At 42.9% G+C, this 20542-nt stretch overlaps 1 protein-coding gene across 2 annotated transcripts in view; it reads right to left on the bottom strand.

Annotated features, from left to right (window-relative positions):
- KCNS3 (potassium voltage-gated channel modifier subfamily S member 3) overlaps window positions 1–20542 on the bottom strand; it is a 93070-nt gene that overhangs the window by 31184 nt on the left and 41344 nt on the right. Inside the window, exon 4 of one of the 2 annotated variants that reach the window (XM_055400449.2) lies at window positions 8340–10847. The exons of the other annotated variant lie outside the window; for it this stretch is intronic. Within the exon in view, the coding sequence (XP_055256424.2) occupies window positions 9313–10788 (1476 nt within the window). The 5' untranslated portion in view covers window positions 10789–10847 and the 3' untranslated portion in view covers window positions 8340–9312. Of the gene's footprint in view, window positions 1–8339; window positions 10848–20542 lie in introns of those variants that run through there. 2 annotated transcript variants of the gene reach the window in all.

The raw sequence follows: 20542 nt of genomic DNA, 5'->3' as shown, positions 1-20542 counted from the left end.
GAATCATTTCCATCCATGGAGAGAATCCCATGCAGCAATAACTCTGTTGACAGAATTTATGAATCCATCATTAGCTCTTCAGAAACAATGAGGCTGTTTCTTGCCAGTACTCAGGGATGAAAGTATGTGCTGTGCATGCTGACAAACATCTTTTACAGTTTATAAATACCACAGCACGTGCTCCCTACTCCAATGGGAATAGATCCGGTTTGCCTGCTGCAGACAAGGCGCAATTTCATCAGATAATTTCTACTGGAAAAAGAGCTGTCTGCGTGCTTCATACATCTGGTCTTAAAGCACCATGTAACTTCACAATAAATATACTCACATTGGTAGCTTGCAGGATTCACTTGAAAAGAGAGCTGTGTTGAAATAAAGCTGCACAAAGCTTCAGGAGCCATGTTCATTTATTTTTTTTTAATGAGGCAGTAAAGTCCATCATAGATAGACACCATGTGTAGTTGCTTCTCTGCCTTGCTTATAAAAAAAGCCTCATGATAGCTTCTTATTATGCAGTGTTTGTGGAACATGCATGAAGAATTTTACATCCTCACAACCATGATCTTGTTCCCTTTTCATATGTTAAGACACAGAGGCTTAGAGAGGTGAAGTGGCTTTCCAAGTCCATTCAGAAAGAAATCAGCAGATCTGGATGTAAACAAAGGGTACTCTGACTCCAGGTCCAGTGCTTTTTTCCATGTTCAAGTTCGTTACATCTCAATGACATTTTCTGTTTTCCAAAAGCCCTTACCATCTACTTAAAAGTTGACCTAACATTAAATGTGATTCCTCTGTTTTCGATTTCTATTTCCTGATTTTGTATTAGCTTCAGTGTCTTTTCACACAATGCTACTTCATAAATTATTTTTCTACTGACACTTGTAAATGTCTTACAGGTGTTTTGATTTCATTCATGTGTTTGGTTTCATTAATGTACATCAGACAGAAAATACCAGGTCCTGCCTGGGTTCCACTTGAGATAAATCAAAAGATGTCTTGCACTAAAATAACATGGAAGACCATTTACAGATTGTATCCTATATGCCAGGCACTGCACCAAAAAGTTTACATTGACTAGCCAATTTAATCCTTATACTATCTCTCTGAGAAGATCGGTATCAACCCCAAGCATAGATGAAAAGATGAGACTCAAGAGAGGTTAAAGACCTTGTCTATGATTACAGACCAGGCTAGGATTAGAGCTCAAGCTTATCAGATGCCAAAACGCATGTTCTTACCCAATGTTCCTTTCTCCAAACCAATAAGATTATTGATATTAGCACATGATTGAAATGAAGGCTTCTTGGACTTCTCTGGTGACACAGTGGATAACAAAGTCCACCTGCCAATACAGGGGATATAGGTTCAATTCCTGGTCTGGGAAGATTACACATGCCGTGGAGCAAATAATAATAACTGAGTTCGTGCTCTAGAGCCCACCAGCTGCAACTACTGAAGTCCTTGTGCCTAGCGTCTGTGCTCCACAACAAGAAAAGCCACCACAATGAGAAGCCCATGCACCACAAGGAAGAGTAGCCTCTGCTGGCCACCACTTGAGAAAGTCTGAGCAAAAAAAAAAACAAAGACCCAGCGCAGCCATAAATAAATAAATAAAATGAAAGCTTCTTAGTAACAGTGTAACTTTGGTATAGCAGGCTGAAATGGGCCCTGGAAGATATCCAGGGCCTCATTCCTGGCAGCTGGAACTGTTACCTTTACAGGGAAAGGTACTTCCAGCTTTGGTTAAACTGGAGATCTTGACATGGGGAGATTACCCTGAATTATCTGAGTGGATTCTAACAGCAATCACAAAGTGAAACTCGCTCAACTGTGGCCGATTATTTGTGATCCCATGGACTATATGGAATTTTCCAGGCCAGAATACCAGAGTGGGTAGCCTTTCCCTTCTCCAGGGAATCTTCCCAAACCAGGGATCGAACCCAGTTCTCCCGCACTGCAGGCAGATTCTTTACCAGCTGAGCCACAAGGGAAGCTCTGTAATCACAAGCGTCCTTATAAAAGGGAGGCAGAGAGAAGTGTGACACAGAAGAGGAGGCAATGTGATCACACCGGCAGAGGCTGGAGTGGTACACCCACAAGCTGAGGGATGCAGGCGGCCATCTGTGGAAGAGGCACAGTATTGATCCCCACTTTCCCAAGCCCAGGGCCTCCAGAGGAAGCAGCTCTGCCAGCACCTCAATTTTAGCCTCCTTTAGACTCAGTTCAAATTTCTGGCCTCCAGAACTGGGACAGAATCAATTTCTATTGTTTTAAGTCACCCAGTTGGTGACGATTTGTCACCGCAGCCTCAGGAAACTATCACTCTTGAGAAAGTCGTTTAAGCTCTCTACTAAAATACCTTTCTTCATTTGACTGTTGTCCAAATTGAGTAACACCTAATAAATGTTTTATCTTCTTCTCTTACCTTCCTGGAAAAAAACTGAGTTAAGTTTTCAAAACCGGGATTCTTTAGAGAACTCAGGATGAGTTTAGAGATTTTTAAGAAGAGAACTCAGGATGGAAACTGAATAGCTCAGACACAGTCCTTACGCAGGGGCCGCTGTAGCTGGTTGCACCTTTAGGGAGAGTGAAACAAGGATGAAAGAACTTGAAACTGCTGTTGGCAAGTGTTGAAAGTGTTAGTTGCTCACTCTTTTGCGACCCCATGGACTGTAGCCCGCCAGGCTCCTCTGTCCATGGGATTTCCCAGGCAACAATACTGGAGTGCGTAGCCATGCCCCTCTCTAGGGGATTTTCCTAACCCGGGGGTCAAGTTCGGGTCTCCTCCATTACAGGCAGATTCTTTACCATCTGAGCCACCATGTTGGCAACATTTACCTATAAGCTGTAACATTAAATGTAAGAGAAGTGTCTCATGCTAAATATTCTTCAAATAAAAGAATGAGTTAAACTAGAAAAATAAATAAATGTAAGCTGTAAGGTGTGTTCGCTGAGCCTCTGGAGATTTTTAAATCTGGAGGAAAGAGTTGTGTGTCTCAGATAATTTGCAGGTCTAAGCAGAAGTCACTTCAATTACTTCTTGAGGTTCCTTGCTTTCCTGTGACTCTTTTAGCCATGATTTGTAGAAATTCTTACCTGAACTACGTGTTCAAAAATGCCAGGAAACTGGAAAGTAATGGCTCTGCAATATCTTCTAAGACTGTATCATTCAGAGTACTGAGAAATTATTTTCAAGTTTTTCTAATGGCACTGCAGTTAGGTTTAGAAAAAAAATTATTATTGTAAATATATTAAAATACTTATAGATTCAATGATATGACTGACAGTTTCTTCAGAATAACCTGGGGAGAAGACGAAATGAGTTGAGGAAGAGGAAATGTTTCGATAATAGCAGAAGCTGAATAGCAGGCTCACCATGCAGGAGACCAGGGTTCGATTCCTGGGTCAGGAAGATCCCCTGGAGAAGGTAATAGCAAACCACTCCAGCATTCTTGCCTGGAGAACCCCATGGACAGAGGAGCCTGGCAGGCTACAGTCCGTGGGGTCACAAGATTCGGACACAACTTAGCGACTAAACTACTGCTACTACTACAGCTACATGATGGGCTTCCCAGGTGACCCGGGCATGCAATCAGTCATGTCCGACTCTTTGCAACCCCATGGACTATAGCCCACCAGGCTTCCCTGTCCATGGGATTCTCCAGACAAGAATACTGGAGTATTCATGCCCTTCTCCAGGGGATCTTCCTGACCCAGGGATCAAACCCTTGTCTCCTGCATTGGTAGGCAGGTTCTTTATCACTAACAGTGCCTGGGAAGCCCCTCCTGATGCCCACTTCTTCCTTAAACTAGACATACAGATGGGACCAGCTACAGAGTTTGCCTAAGAACTTGAGAAATTCCTTTTTGCTAACACAAGGCAAACCTTTAACCTTAAATTGAACCATATTGAAACTGCTATTATTCTAGGTCAAAATAATAGCATGAATCATCCCTTTCTGGACGTTAGAAAACCTTCTTCAATAACATAAATCAATCTCTATAAAATAGAAAATGGGTCTCAGAGCAAGGAAGTCCCAAGGCAATGACTCATCTTGATCCTCTAGATGGGGACAATACCAAGTGACCCCAAAACTCTAAGTTAAATATCAGATCAACACAGGAGGATGAGCTCGGTCACATACAAAAGCAACTGTGACCAAATATTGCTGGTAACAGCAAACAAAACAAAAAGAGGACAAGCAAGCAAAGACACAAAGTCCACCTATATGGGCATTGCTAAACACCCACAGTAAAAAAAGGGGGGATCATTACAACTAAAGGCAGAAGATCCTTTAACTAAAGAGGGGTGGTCAGCAGGGGTGGGGAAAGAAGCCCTGAAGGTAGAGATTAGCCATGTCTGTGACCAGGACCTGTCCTCAATCAGTGAAGTTTTTATCCTTAAGACTGAACTGAACTCACCACGATCTGAGACCAATGATCCACAACAGAGGATGTCACCTCCTCCAGGAAGCCTTCCTTCTCTCTCTCTCTCTCTCACATACACACACACATGCAAGTCCATGGATTTATCCAACTCTCATCAGCCTTTTAAAGACTTCCTGAGGTCAATGACTGTGTCTCATTCTTATATTTTCAGTGCCTGCCCTGAGCACACACCCCAGTAAGCACTCAGGTCATGCTGAGTGGAGATACAAGAAACTAAAACTATTTCCAAAGGGGAAGGACTGGCAGGGAGGAAACCATACCTGGTGGGATAGGTCCTTGGGTGCTCCAAGGACATTCCAAAGCAACACAGGAACTGCTGTTGAGAATGATACAACAAATCCAAGGAAATGGAGGAAGTGGCCACAGGGTAAGGACAGGAGTTTGAAAGACCAAGAAGACAAAATTCTGCGAGGTTGTCTGGTTCCCCTGGAACAAATGAACCCCAGTGGCTGGGACTGATCAACTCCAAGAGAAGCCATGCCGGTTAGGGCAGGTTGCCTGGCTTCCTCCTCTGCCCTCAGCATCCACTCCACCTCCAGAACCCCTATGCAGTGGGCATTCAGCCACTGACTCAGCTCCTCCCTCAAGAAGGAACCCCCATCTCACCACGTGGGGATGACCAACAGGTGACCTGCATGCATTGCAGGAAAGCTGAGAGAGGCATAAACCCAAGAAGAGTCTGCAGCTCTGTTGTAGAGCCTTAACGATGTGGCACAAATTTCAACTGAAGAGCACAGCAGAGATTGAGGTGAGGCTCCGGGAAAGAGAGTTCCAGCTGGCAAAGCCCACCACTCACTGCACACGCCATCACGTGCTCTGGCCAGCCACCCTAGGAATTAACGCATGATACCAGTGGAGATGGCTGGACAGCATCACCGATTCAATGGACATGAACTTGGGCGAACTCCAGGAGACGGTGAGGGACAGGGAGGCCTGGCAAGCTGCAGTCCATGGGCTCACAGAGTCAGACACGACCAAGTGACCAAACAACAACAGGCAGAAACACAAGTCCTTTACAGGTTGTAAGAACTCAAGAGTAAAAAAAAAAAAGAAGAAGAAGAAAAAGAAAGCTCTTCTTAAGGACCGACTAATTGGGAGATGCTGTGGATTCTTACAGAACCATAAATTTCCCACTGCGTCCACCAGGCAGGATCAGGGAAGGACCCTCAGAGGCTGCTCCAGCTTCTAGAAAACCCTGCTCTGTCAACAACTGTGTCAACTCTGTGAGTCGGGAGGAGGAAGGTACATGTGCCAGTATTTTCCCTTTCTGTTCACGTACTGAAAAAGCAACATCTGACAGAGTTTGCTGCTTTTTGCCTCTTCAGATGAACATGGCCCTGACGCATTCTTAAATCCACTCCTGAACCCAGCGCAGCAGAAGGCAGTGAAGTGCAGGGTTCAAGCAACAGGCTCCAGAATCTGGCTCCCAGGGTTCTGAGCCCAAGTCTGTTACTTGCCATGAGAACTCGAGCCATTTTCCTATGACCTGTGTCCTCATTTTTTAATTGTGGGCTGTGATTCATGGGGCGCAAAGAGTCGGACACGACTGAGCGACTGAACTGAACTGAACTGAAAAGTCACATAACAGAAAATATACTATTTTAACCACATTTAACTGTACAGTAGCACTAAACACATTCACGTGATTGTGCAATTCTCACCATCACCCATCTCCTGAACTTTTCCTACACTGAAACTCTGTCGCTATTAAAACACTCACTCCCTACCCCCTCCCTGCTCTCCCCCATCCCCCAGATCCTACATTAATCAAACCTCGCTGCTAGGGATGTTGTAAGGAATAAATGAGATTATATAGATAAAGCCTTTACATAGTAGCTTATTATTATTATTGCCGTTGCTGTTTATTACCACTACTATTGCTATTACTATGACTACTGCTATTATTTGGAGAAGGAAATAGCAACCCACTCCAGTATTCTTGCCTGGAAAATCCCATGGACAGAGGAGCCACTTAGGCTGCAATCCATGGGGTCGCAAAGAGTCGGACACAACTGAGTGACTTCACTTTTACTGCTATTACTATTTAAGCAATCTTCAATTACTTCATTACTATTTGGGAAGTCTTAAATAAAACTGGGTGCCAAATCCTATTGCCATGCCTCAAAGTCAACATAATTATGCCAACATCAAAGCCATTTGGAGAAAAAGAAACATTTCTTCAAATGGGCAGGCCCCATGGACCCACCAGATTCCTTTGTCCATGTAATTCTCCAGGCAAGAATACTGGAGTGAGTAGCCTTTCCCTTCTCCAGGGGATCTTCCCAACCCAGGGATCAAACCCGGGTCTTCTGCATTGAAGATGTATTCTTTACCAACTAAGCCACCAGGGAAGTCTCAGGAGATGACACAGATACATGTAATACGCCTTCAGACTTAAAAGTGACTATCCTGCTTATTTAATTTATATGCAGAGTACATCATGAGGAATGCTGGGCTGGAAGAAGCACAAGCTGGAATCAAGATTTCCGGGAGAAATATCAATAACCTCAGATATGCAGATGACACCACCCTTATGGCAGAAAGTGAAGAGGAACTCAAAGGCCTCTTGATGAAAGTGAAAGAGGAGAGTGAAAAGTTTGGCTTGAAGCTCAACATTCAGAAAACGAAGGTCATGGCATCTGGTCCCATCACTTCATGGGAAATAAATGGGGAAACAGTGGAAACGGTGTCAGACTTTATTTTGTGGGCTCCAAAATCACTGCAGATGCTGACTGCAACCAGGAAATTAAAAGATGCTTACTCCTTGGAAGGAAAGTTATGACCAACCTAGATAGCATATTAAAAAGCAGAACATTACTTTGCCAACAAAGGTCCGTCTAGTCAAGGCTATGGTTTTTCCCGTAGTCATGTATGGATGTGAGAGTTGGACTGTGAAGAAAGCTGATCGCCGAAGAATTGATGCTTTTGAACTGTGGTGCTGGAGAAGACTCTTGAGAGTCCCTTGGACTGCAAGGATATCCAACCAGTCCATTCTAAAGGAGATCAATCCTGGGTGTTCATTGGAAGGACTGATGCTAAAGCAGAAACTCCAATACTTTGGCCACCTCATGCAACGAGTTGACTCACTGGAAAAGAGTCTGATGCTGGGAGGGATTGGGGGTGGGAGGAGACGGGGACGACAGAGAATGAGATGGCTGGATGGCATCACTGACTCGATGGACATGAGTTTGAGTGAACTCCAGGAGTTGGTGATGGACAGGGAGGCCTGGCGTTTTATGATTCATGGGGTTGCAAAGAGTCGGACACGACTGAGCGACTGAACTGAACTGAACTGAACATAAACCCTGTTAGTTGTAACCATCTCAAAAGTCAAGGAAACAGCAGGAGTGGTGAGTCAAAAAATTATCTTCATCAGATAACCTAGAGAGAACAACCTTCTTTCAACAAAATCCATCTGCAAACTTAAAAAGTTGGATTATAAATCAGGCAGCTCCTTCATTTAGAAGATCTCACGGAAAGAACCCAATCTGACAGCATGAGTTAGAGTCACCATTGGTAGTGCTTACTTGCTCAGTTGTGTCCGACTCTGCAAGTGCATGGACTGTAGCCCCCAGGTGCCTCTGTCCACGGGGATTCTCTAGGCAAGGATACTGGAGTGGACTGCCATGCTCTCCTCCAGGGAATCGTCCCAACAGGGATCGAACCCAGGTCTCCCTCATTGCAGGCAGATTCTTTACTGTCTGAGCCACCAGGGAAGCCATGCATCTCCAAAATTAAGATTTTAGCTACATTTTTTCCACATTGGATAGAACTGCTGTCACTGCTCTGGAAATGACTATGTATTAATATGTCTTCTCCCGTTACGAAGGGTAGAAACATAAGAGGTGGACATGACTGCCTCTCAGGCTATTTTTAAATGTTGGCTCATTTCACAGCTGCTGGCATAGCCGTGTTCAGTGATATAAGTCTCACTCCTCTGGCCACAGTGAGTCACATCTGTGGGTTTGTATAGCATTTCTCTTTCCTTTCAGTCACTGAACGTTATCTCTGTCTGTGAAAGTGTAGGTTTACTCTGCTCCACAATTTTCAGGTAATGAGGTTTTATTCTAGCAGTTGAAATCAGAAAATAAATACTGGAAACAGATCTGTAGGGACACATGTACCCAATTTGAGTATGTCCTAAACGTGTACATGCGTAACCAGGTTACACTGGAAAGTGTGATTTAATCATGAACATGACCCTTCCACCTGCCAACCTCCACCAACTCTACTGAACAGAAGAACTAGCCCACTGAAATGATGTATATCCAAAATTCAAAAACATACAGAAAGGGCTCTTGGTGTGCTAAAAAGAGCATTTTCCCACCAAGTCGATTGTGAACGTATTGAAATATAGTTACTTTACATAAAAACATACCACCAAGACATTCTCTGTACTGAATTAGGCAATTTATTAGGCTCCTATTGTCCATGTCTAGAATGGGAACATGGATTGACATGCATTGTCTCATTTTGTGGATCTTACATGCATGTAGCCTCCATCTGGGCCTTTGATTCTACTTGTCAGTTAGCTCAATGTGAGTAAATGATAAACACAGAATGATACAGAAGCCGGAGCAAGAAATCCCACCCAATACCACATACCATATTTTTTTTTTTTTTGCAAAATCAAAATCATATCACAACTCTCTTGTAAAAAATAAATTTCAGAGCAAGGCATTTCATTCGCCTCACTGAGAAAAATAAAGACGTTTCTATCATTTCAGAGCGATGAAATGTCCAACTATGGCTGAAGAGTACACCCTGAGAAGTAAATGATTTTAACGAACCCATTGAGGTTGATAAAGCTGTGTTAACCTAACATTGGGAAGGGACACGAGGTCCAGGCACAAAGGTCCCTGCTCACGTTGGGGGACAATTCTCCAAGGATGCTGTGTTAAAAACATCCTCGTTGTCTTCAATGCTTGAAGCATCTGTGGAGTCGGGGTCGCTCACCACGATTCCCACCGAAGAGAGACTGGTGATGAAGGCGTGCATCCGCTGGGCATAAATGTCTCTAATGTTAAAGTAAGGGAGCTCCTGACACTTCTCTGGCGGGTCCTCACTACACTGGTCCACATCAATGTCCTTTTGCTTCTGGTAGTACTTGGAGAACTTGTTGAAGATAATGGTGATGGGAAGGGCCACCACCAAGATGCCACAGATGATGCACGTGCTGGCGATCAGCTTGCCCACCAAGGTGACCGGGTGTGTGTCTCCATAGCCCACGGTCGTCATGCTGATGGTGGCCCACCACCAGCAGACGGGGATGCTGGTGAGGCTGGAGGTGTGGTCGTCTTTCTCCACGGAGTAGATAAGCACAGAAAAGATGGAGATGCCCACCGACAGGAAGAGAAGCAGCAGGCCAACCTCGTGGTAGCTATGCCTCAGTGTGGCACCGAGAGACCGAAGTCCCACCGAATGCCGGGCGAGCTTCAGAATTCGGAAAATCCGCATGAGCCTGAGGATCTGGACCACTCTGCCCATGTTCTCGATGTCCTCACTCTCTTCGTCCTTGGTGTCTACAGCCAACGTGGCATAAAAGGGAACGATGGACACAAAGTCAATTATGTTCAGAGGGTTCTTCCAGAACTTCTTTTGACAGGGAGCGGTAACCAGCCGGATGGCCAGCTCGCCCGTGAACCAGGCGATGCATGCGATCTCCACGCCTTCCAGCACGGGGTCGTCGACCTCCCCGTCCTCGTTCTGGAACTCCGACATGCTGTGGATGCACATGGCCACGATGGAGGCCAGCACCACGCTCAGGGAGGAGATGGCGATGAGCTTGGCCGACAGGCAGTAGGCTGGGTTCTCCATCCGGATCCAGATCTTCTTCCGGAGCTGGCCGAATCGCAGCTTGTCAAACTTCTCCAGCTCCTTCTCGAACAGAGAGGACTCTTCGAAGGAGGAGTCGGTACTCACGTCGTTGCTCTTCTGGTCCCAGTCCTTCTCATGGTTCTCCTCCTTGCGCTCCTGGTAGCGATTACTGCAGCAGGAATCCAGGAAGAGCTCGTTGATGCCCCAGTATTCAATCTCCTGGCAGAACGAGAACACGCACAGCTCCTCCATGACGTGCAGCTTCCCGGTGTAATAGAAGTTCAAGACGTATCTGAACAGCGAGGGGTTGCGATCAAAGTAGTACTCTTTATCCGCCACGCTGTAGTCATCGCACAGTTCCAGGATGGCCTCTTCCGAATGGCAGCTGAGCAGTTTCCCGAGTCTGGTGTGAGGGAAGCGCAGGAGGGTGCTCTGGTCGACCGTCTGCTTAAAGCCCCCCACGTTCAAGTTGACAAGTTCCTCGTCTGGTCCAGGGCGATGGAAAAACTCACCAAACACCATGGTGGATCCAGGTGGTGGAGAGCTGGCTGGGAAGGGAGATGAGGGAGTTCACGCTGGCCCTGGAAGGAACACAAGACGGCGTGAGCCCTGTTCGGAGAAGCCGTGCCAAGCTTATTTTTAATCTGCCCTTTCCAGGATGATGGGCTATGTTAAAAGCAAAAACAGAGGGACTTTCCTGGCAGTCCAGGGGTTGGGATGCCATGCCTCCAACGCAGAGGGTGTGGATTCAATCCCTGGTTGGGGAACTGAGATCCCACGTGCCACATGACTCAATCAGAAAAAATACATGAAACAAAAGTCATCTTATTAAAAAAGAAAGACTACATACCATTAAAAAAAAGGAAAGCAAAACAGAAAACAGAATAAAAAAGAATACACTATCCCCTTTTGATTATAAGAAATTCAACATAAAATAGGTTTTTGGTTTTTTAAAAATGGGTTTATATATCCATTTTTTGGAAAAGGCTGCCATATAATTTTTATAAATTTCCAATGCCTATTTCTCTATTTCTGAAGCATTCATAATAGCATGCCATACCCCAAAAGCAATGCATTTGAGATCACTTACGCAATACAAGCATCTCCAGCCTCAACCATGAGGCTTCTTCACTTGTAAATGCTCAGTTCAGATGTGGCAGGCTATTTGCTGCCTGGCTTATAGCTCATCTCTCCTGTTCCCTAGGGCTTGGTCAAGCACACTCAGGAACAGCTCTCTGCTCAGCACCTCATACACAAGCCACACATCACTGGGGCTCAGGTCAGCTCTTACAAAAGATGGAGGTTTCCTCCTATGCTCCCGTGTTTCACTCCTTTTAGAGAAGGCTCTATTCCCCACGTTTGGATGTGGACAATCAAGAGGATATCATTACCTCCTTGTCGCATAAATATCTTAAAGACACAGTTACACTTCATGGGATGGGGTTTCAGGTACATCCACAAGGGAAGAAAGCGACTTAGGGAAAACTTTTTATGTTAATTGCAGTATCAGTTTCCTGACACAACTAAGCTCCTCTGCCATCTCTTTCCTCCCTTCACAAACAGTCTCCTACACACTCCCAATCTTTGATACTCAAGTCTATACTGGCCCAGAATACAGGCTATTTTAGTATTGACTCTAACCAAGATGTACCAAAACTGTTTCTCAGAGAGAAAATAATAAGTTTGACTATCATCCAATACAATGCTGATTCCTCAGAGCTGATGATGCAAATAAAAGGTAGGCGATTGTCATGTACTGAGTTCCAACCAAGTACTAACAAATTTTTGCATATATCATGTGATTTCATCCTTTCAACACTACACAGTAGCCATATAGGAAAATAAACACTCAGAGAAGTTAAGTCCAAGATCACAAGATAAGCAAATGGTAAAGTCATGGAATTGTAGCATGTATATTAACATAAGTGACCAGTCCAGGTTCGACGCATAAATTTTCCTCTGTTCATTTCTTTGCATTTGTGCTTTTTTAATAAAATTCTTTTTTAGATATAAAAAAAATAAATAAATAAATAAATAAACCCAGGTTGATAAACTCCAAAGCCCACGTTATATCTACTTCACACATAGCCCTCCCACCCCTTTCTGGTTTTTTTCCTTATTATAATCCAATAACCCAATATAGGCAGTAGTATTATGACCAAAGTGAGTCAAGCATCCTTGGGGTTACTGGGGAACAACCAATGACCTCTGTCTGGAGAAGCATCAGAGCAGAGGTTCTATTTAGGTAAATGTTAAAGGTTTAAGCAGAGCTGAGCAATGAGGGCAAAGGACATTCCCAACATTGGGCATCAAAAGGTGGGGACAAGTCACACTGTAAAGAGAATTGTGAATCAGTCTAAAGAGTCTAGACATGGGACTTCCCTGGTGGTCCAGTGGCTAAGACTTTGCCATCTGATGCAGGTTGTACAGGCTGGATCCCTGGTTGAGGAGCTAAGATCCCACATGCCTTGTGGCAAGAAAAAACAAAACATAAAAGAGAAGCAATACTCTAACAAAATTCACTTAAGACTTTAAAAATGGTCCACATCAAAAAAATAATATGTTTAAAAAAAATAAAGAGTCTGGACTTGATCCTATAGATAAGACTGCTAAATCACCTTAATCAATAAGTGGACATGGCTGTATTTGTGACTGTAACTTAGAAAGACCCCACTGACAGCAGCATAGAAGACTGTTGGCAGGAATGACTGGGGCCAAGGAGGTAGGGTTACAACAGAAGAGCTGGGAGGACGCAAACTCATACAGCAGTGGTGTGTATAAAGAGGAGGTGACAAATTCAAGAATTTTATACCTGTGAAAGTGTTCCACTCAATATGCCAGCAAATTTGGAAAACTCAGCAGTGGCCACAGAACTGGAAAAAGGTCAGTCTTCATTCCAATCCCAAAGGAAGGCAATGCCAACGAATGTTCAAATTACCATAAAATTGTACTCATTTCACATGCTAGCAAGGTAATGCTCAAAATTCTCCAACCTAGGTTTCAGCAGTATGTGAACATAGAACTGCCAGATGTTCAAGCTGGATTTAGAAAAAGCAAGAAGAATCAGAGATCAAATTGCCAACATCCACTGGATCATAGAAAAAGCAAGGGAATCCCAAAAAACATCTATTTCTGCTTCATTTGCTATGCTAAAGGCTTTGACTGTGTGGATCACAACAAACTGTGGAAAATTCTTAAAGAGATAGGAATACCAGATCACCTTACCTGCCCTCCTGCGAAACCTGTATGCAGGACAAGAAGGAACAGTTAGAACTGGACAAGGAACAATGGACTAGTTCAGAATTAGAAAAGGAGAATATCAATGCTGTATATTGTCACTCTGCTTATTTAACTTATATGCAGAGTACATCATACGAAATGCTAGGCTGGAAGACTCACAAACTGGAATCAAGACTGCCAAGAGAAATATCATTAACCTCAGACATGCAGGTGATACTACTTTAATGGCAGAAAATGAAGAAGAACTAAAGAGTCTCTTAAGGAAGGTGAAAGAGGAGAGTGAAAAAGCTGGCTTAAAACTCAACATTCAAAAAACTAAGATCAAAGCATTCAGTGCCATCACTTCATGCCAAATAGAAGGGTAAAAAGTGGAAACAGTGACAGATTTTATTTCCTTGGGCTCCAAAATCACTGCAGATGGTGACCATAGCGACAAAATTAGAAGACACTTGCTTCTTTCAAGAAGTTATGATAAATCTAGACAAGATATTAAGAAGCAGAGATATCACTTTGCCAACAAAGTGCCATATAGTCAAAGCTATGGTTTTTCCAGTAGTCATGTATGGATGTGAGAGTTGGACCATAAAGAAAGTTGATCGCCAAAGAATTGATGCTCTTGAACTATGGTGCTGAAGAAAATTTGAGAGTCCCTTGGACAGCAAGGAGATTAAACCAGTCAATCCTCAAGGAAATCAGTCCTGAATGTTCATTGGAAGGACTGATGCTGAAGCTGAAGCTCCAATACTTTGGCCATCTGATGTGAAGGGCTGACTCATTGGAAAAGACCTTGATGACAGGAAAGATTGAAGGCAGGAGGAGAAGGGGGTGACAGAGGATGACGTGGTTGGATGGCATCACTGACTCATTGGATATGAGTTTAAGCAAGCTCCTCAAGTGAAGGACAGGGGAGGCTGGCATGCTGAAGTTCATGGGGTTGCAAAGAGTCGAACATGACTTAGAGACTGAACAACAAATAAAGTAGAATCAAGAAAATTAGAGATTCCAAGGGAACATTTCATGCAAAGATGGGCTCGATAAAGGACAGAAATGGTATGGACCTAACAGAAGCAGAAGATATTAAGAAGAGGTGGCAGGAATACACAGAAGAACTGTACAAAAAAGATCTTCACGACCAAGATAGTCACGATAACGTGATCACTGACCTAGAGCCAGAGATCTTGGAATGTGAAGTCAAGTGGGCCTTAGAAAGCATCACTACGAACAAAGCTAGTGGAGGTGATGGAATTCCAGTTGAGCTATTTCAAGTCTTGAAAGATGATACTGTGAAAGTGCTGTACTCAATATGCCAGCAGATTTGGAAAACTCAGCAGTGGCCACAGGACTGGAAGAGGTCAGTCTTCATTCCAATCCCAAAGAAAGGGAATGCCAAAGAATGCTCAAACTACCGCACAATTGCACTCATCTCACACACTAGTAAAGTCATGCTCAAAATTCTCCAAGCCAGGCTTCAGCAGTATGTAAACCGTGAACTCCCAGATGTTCAAGCAGGTTTTAGAAAAGGCAGAGGCACCAGAGATCAAATTGCCAACATCCACTGGATCATGGAGAAAGCAAGAGAGTTCCAGAAAAACATCTATTTCTGCTTCATTGAATATGCCAAAGCCTTTGACTGTGTGGATCACAATAAACTGTGGAACATTCTGAAAGAGATGGGAATCCCAGACCACCTGACCTGCCTCTTGAGAAACCTGTATGCAGGTCAGGAAGCAACAGTTAGAACTGGACATGGAACAACAGACTGGTTCCAAATAGGAAAAGGTGTACGTCAAGGCTGTATATTGTCACCTTGCTTATTTAACTTATATGCAGAGTACATCATGAGGAACGATGGGCTGGAAGAAGCACAAGCTGGAATCAAGATTGCTGGGAGAAATATCAATAACCTCAGATATGCAGATGACACTGCCCTTATGGCAGAAAGTGAAGAGGAACTCAAAAGCCTCTTGATGAAAGTGAAAGAGCAGAGTGAAAAGGTTGGCTTGAAGCTCAACATTCAGAAAACAAAGATCATGGCATCTGGTCCCATCATTTCATGGGAAATAGATGGAAAAACAGTGGAAACAGTGTCAGACTTTAGCTTTTTGGGCTATAGAATCACTGCAGATGCTGATTGCAGCCATGAAATTAAAAGACGCTTGCTCCTTGGAAGGAAAGTTATGACCAACCTTGATAGTATATTAAAAAGCAGAGACGTTACTTTGCCAACCAAGGTCCGTCTAGTCAAGGCAATGGTTTTTCCCGTGGTCATGTATGGATGTGAGAGTTGGACTGTGAAGAAAGCTGATCGCCGAAGAATCGATGCTTTTGAACTGTGGTGTTGGAGAAGACTCTTGAGAGTCCCTTATACTGCAAGGAGATCCAACCAGTCCATTCTAAAGGAGATCAATCCTGGATGTTCATTGGAGGGACTGATGCTAAAGCTGAAACTGCAATACTTTGGCCACCTCATGCGACGAGTTGACTCACTGGAAAAGACTCTGATGCTGGGAAAGGTTTGGGGCGGGAGGAGAAGGGGACGATGGAGATCAATCCTGGATGTTCATTGGAGGGACTGATGCTAAAGCTGAAACTGCAATACTTTGGCCACCTCATGCGACGAGTTGACTCACTGGAAAAGACTCTGATGCTGGGAAAGGTTGGGGGCGGGAGGAGAAGGGGACGATGGAGAATGAGATGGCTGGATGGCATCGCCGACTCTGTGGACATGAGTTTGAGTGTACTCCGGGAGTTGGTGATAGACAGGGAGGCCTGGCGTGCTGTAATTCATGGGGTCGCGGAGAGTCGGACACGACTGAGCGACTGAACTGAACTGAACTGAAGAGGACTTGGTCACTGATTGGAAGGAAAAGATAAGGAAGAAGAAAGTCAAAAGGAAGATGTGTTTTCTACTCTGCACAACCAGATGACATCATTAGAGGAAACATAAAGATCAGGTAGGAATCTCTTGTCCTTATGCTTACAAAGAGACAAAGCTGTCAGTGAGACAAGGGATTCCACCTCTGAAAAGGACACTCCAGAGAACACAGCCCTCTGCCATCCACCCTAGGAGGAAGCTCACTGTGAGAGAGAATACAAGGCTATTTGCTCCATTTGCTCTGGACGCACCAGCACTGACAATGTTCCCATGAAACCAGAGACCACAGCCTGCCATAGCAAAACACTTCACAGATGTGCTGACCTCTCCAAAAGACATGATTTTTTTCCTGCCTCAGCTTTCTATTTTTAGGTAGAGATCTTCTTTGAAGGGCCTAAATCAGAGCTCATGGCGTGGTCCAAATATTTATGGAACCTCAGATCTCTGAAAGCAGGCTTATGTTCATGGCAAGTACAAGAGTAAAATGTTCCAAGGAACGAGTTTTAGCTAAGCTAGCATTAAGAAGCTGGCTTATTCATTTTCTTCTGGTGGATTATTTTTTGTCTCCTTAGCTTTCCCAGAAACCCACAATGGTTGAAAGCCACTGTCTCCCTTCATGATACAGCCTGCTGAAGTCAATCTCATAATCAGAGAGTGTGCCATCCATTTCCCAACTGTTCCAAAATCACTTTTGCAAACAACACTGTTATCAACCATAATAGCTGTCTTCCTGTTCTGTCCTCCTTGCTTTGTATTCACCCTATGCCAGTAAAAAGGAGACTGTTCTGAGGTCCACGCATTCCACAAAAAGTGTTAGTCGCTCAGTTACGTCCAACTCTTTTCGACCCCATGGACTATAGCCTGCCAGGCTCCTCTGTCCATGGAATTCTCCAGGCCAGAATACTGGAGTGGGTTGCCATTCCCTCCTCCAGGGGATTCTGCCCAACCCAGGGATCAAACCTGGGTCTCCTGCTTAGCTGGCAGATTCTTTACCACCTGAGCCACCAGGGAAGCCCTCATTCCACAAAGCCTAATCACAGTAGCAACACTCATCATAAAACCAGGGCTCTCTCATTATGGGACTTTTAGAGGAGGGAAAAAAGAAAGCATCTCTATATCAGATCAAATGTTTCAGCTCAGAGGACAAGATGAGATTCTCCATGTCATGGCTGCCAGAGTACACTGTTGGTTTCCTTGGCTGCGTCTGGCCCACAGCAGCCTATCAAGAGCAGGGAAGAAGAAGACCTCATCTTTATAAACTGTAGCAAGGCTCCCTTACATGAAGCTAGTCCCTGGCCAATTACAATCAGTCGTTATATCAACTGCTCCTCACTATTACCTTCAGATTTTGTAGGTTGGAAGTAGGATTAGAAGAGATGGGCATCACACAGCTATTAAGGGTTAGAGCAAAACTCAAGCCAGGGCTCCTTATGTCAGCCCCTCTGCTCTGCAGCGTGCTGGTTTACCCACTCAAAGACGTAAGAAAAGCAGATAATGAACATCGTTATTTGCAAGACTGCTATATTCAGGCCAGCATTTAACAGCATCGTTCATCCCCATTCAGAAAATACTATGTGTCAAGGCATATTTATATATATATATATTTAATATATACTTATAATATATTTTATAATAGTTATCTTATATATATTTTATACATGAAGCTATACGTAAATGTACATATAAAGGAATGTATATAATATACATACAGTGTGAACCATATTTAGAGAGAGAATTATACACATACTAAATGAAGATTTGGGCCAATTCCTCTATAAGTGAGACAAATCTCTTTAATTTTGATTAAAAATACAAAAAAGTTTTGATTATATAAAAGTAAAATTTTGGTACGGAAAACCATGCCATACAAACATTAAAAAAAGTATTTGCCACCAGTCCAGGTTCGACGCATAAATTTTCCTCTGTTCATTTCTTTGCATTTGTGCTTTTTCAATAAAAATACTTTTAACTGAAAAAAAAAAAAAGTATTTGCCACTTATATCACAGACAAGTGGCTAATATACCTAGCATATAAAAGACTTTAGACAGAGAAGAAAAAGAGAAAAACAATATAGAAAAATGAGCCAGATATGAATAGACAGTTTACAAAAAAAAAAAAAAAGTCAATCGGTCTTAAAACAGGAAAACAATGTTCTATCTTGCTCATTGTAAGATAAATGCACATTAAAATTACGGAGCAGTATCATATCTAACTGGCTTCCCAGGTGGTTCAGGGGTAAAAAATTCACCTGCCAAGCGGCAGACGTGAGTTCAATCCCTGACTCAGGAAGATCCCCTGCAGAATGAAATGGCAACCCACTCCAGAATTCTTAGCCTGGAGAATTCCATGGACAAAGGAGCCTGGTGGTCCATGAGTCAGACACAACTGAGTGACTAACACTTGACTTGATAGATCTAATAGAAGTCTAGAATCCAGAATAGATTTAAACAATAAAAAACTCTTACAACTCAACAGTAGAAAAACAAATGGGAAAAGGATTTTATAGACATTTCTTCAAAGTTATAAATGGCCAAAAAATACATGTAAAGATGCTCAACATCATTGGTCACTAGGAAACACAAGTCAGAGTCACAATGAGATACCATTTCACACAACAGGGATGTATATAATCAAAAAGTAATGATAATACAAGTCTTTTTTTTTTTTCAGAAACTACATTTGTGTGTGTGTGTGTGTGTGTGTGTCTTATAACACAGCAAGTGTTTGTGACGATGCAGAGAAATCAGAACCTCCAAGCATAATGAGTAGTAATGGAAAATGGTGTGACCAATTTAGAAAACAGTGAAGGAATGATAGAATTAAAAGCCCACCATTGTCCAACTCATAATAAAATAACAGATCTGAGTGTGCTCATAAACGGCTGCTAAAATCCAGTTAAAAAACAAATAGGGAACTCCACAATGGTTAGTTCAGAGAAACAATACCTGAACTCACTGTTCAAGCCAGTGTAACAAAAAGAGACGAGATAGAATGTGCCTCCTGATGGAAACACGTACACAATTCTGAACTATCCCAGCCAAAAAATAAAATAAGACATAAATTTGATCTAGCTCTAGATCTAAAACTTAAAATCAAATAGGATATTTCAGAGGAAGATGTTCAAAGATACTATAGGGATGCAATCAGCAAAAACCAGACTGTGGGAAATTATACAGGACAAATGATGGATCAAATAAATGACACATCAAATAGATTCAGTGTGTGGCTTTGTGTGAATACTGATTTGAGCTAGCTAAATGCTTTCAAATATATATATATGAAAATCAGGAATATCTGAACACTAGACACTTGATAACGTAAAATTATAATTGTTCAATTTTTCAATGTGCTAATGGTATTGTAATTATGCTATAAAAAGACCTTTATCTTTTGGAAATATATGCTAAGATTTTATGGATAAAATTTTACTGCATTGAGAATTTACTTCAAAATACTTCATTGGTGTGGGGTTGGGAGGACAGGGAGGAGTCACTGATAATACAAGATGGCTATGAATTAATAATTACGACAATTATTTTAGCTGAGTGACAGGTACAGAGGAATTTAATGAATTATTCTCTCTTTTTTTGTACATATTAAAATTCTCCATCTAAAAATGTTTTGAGAAAAATCTACTAAGCACCCTGTGTGGCTATGCACTGTGATACATGTTTTCTTATACATTACTGTGCACCCTTTAATTCCCAGCAACTCACGTAGGACCTCAGTATAAGCAATGAGTAATTACCATTGAATGAATGACTTCATTTAATTCTCCCGCAGTCCTAGCAGTAGATCTTAAACCCCGTGTTGCAAATAGAGAAACCTGAGGCTCAGGATTTAGCCAACATTATATAGATTTATAGGGCAAACTTTTTCCACTACGCTTCAAACATTTAACTTTTTTAACTGGAAGGAGGAAGGTCTTTAACTGGTTGGTCTTCAATTTTATATATTTTATTAGTCAGCCTCAATAAAGAATGCTATATACTCTGGTAGGGGATTTGGTACTAGCATGTCAAGGATACATGTGGTCTCCGATCAGGCGCATCTATGTGTACCAAAGGCATCTGGCCACAGGGTAGAAAACTCAAGCGCTATTTTCATTCCCTTCCTCGAGAGCTTCACTTCATTGCATCAATCCTCCTGCCTACTATCAA

This window comes from Moschus berezovskii, chromosome 11 (genome assembly GCF_049115385.1).
Source record: "Moschus berezovskii isolate FMDL1 chromosome 11, NW_MosBer_1.0, whole genome shotgun sequence".
Classification (NCBI taxonomy): Eukaryota; Metazoa; Chordata; class Mammalia; order Artiodactyla; family Moschidae; genus Moschus; species Moschus berezovskii.
Note: the sequence above shows the minus strand (reverse complement) of the source record. Positions and strands in the feature narration are given on the sequence as shown.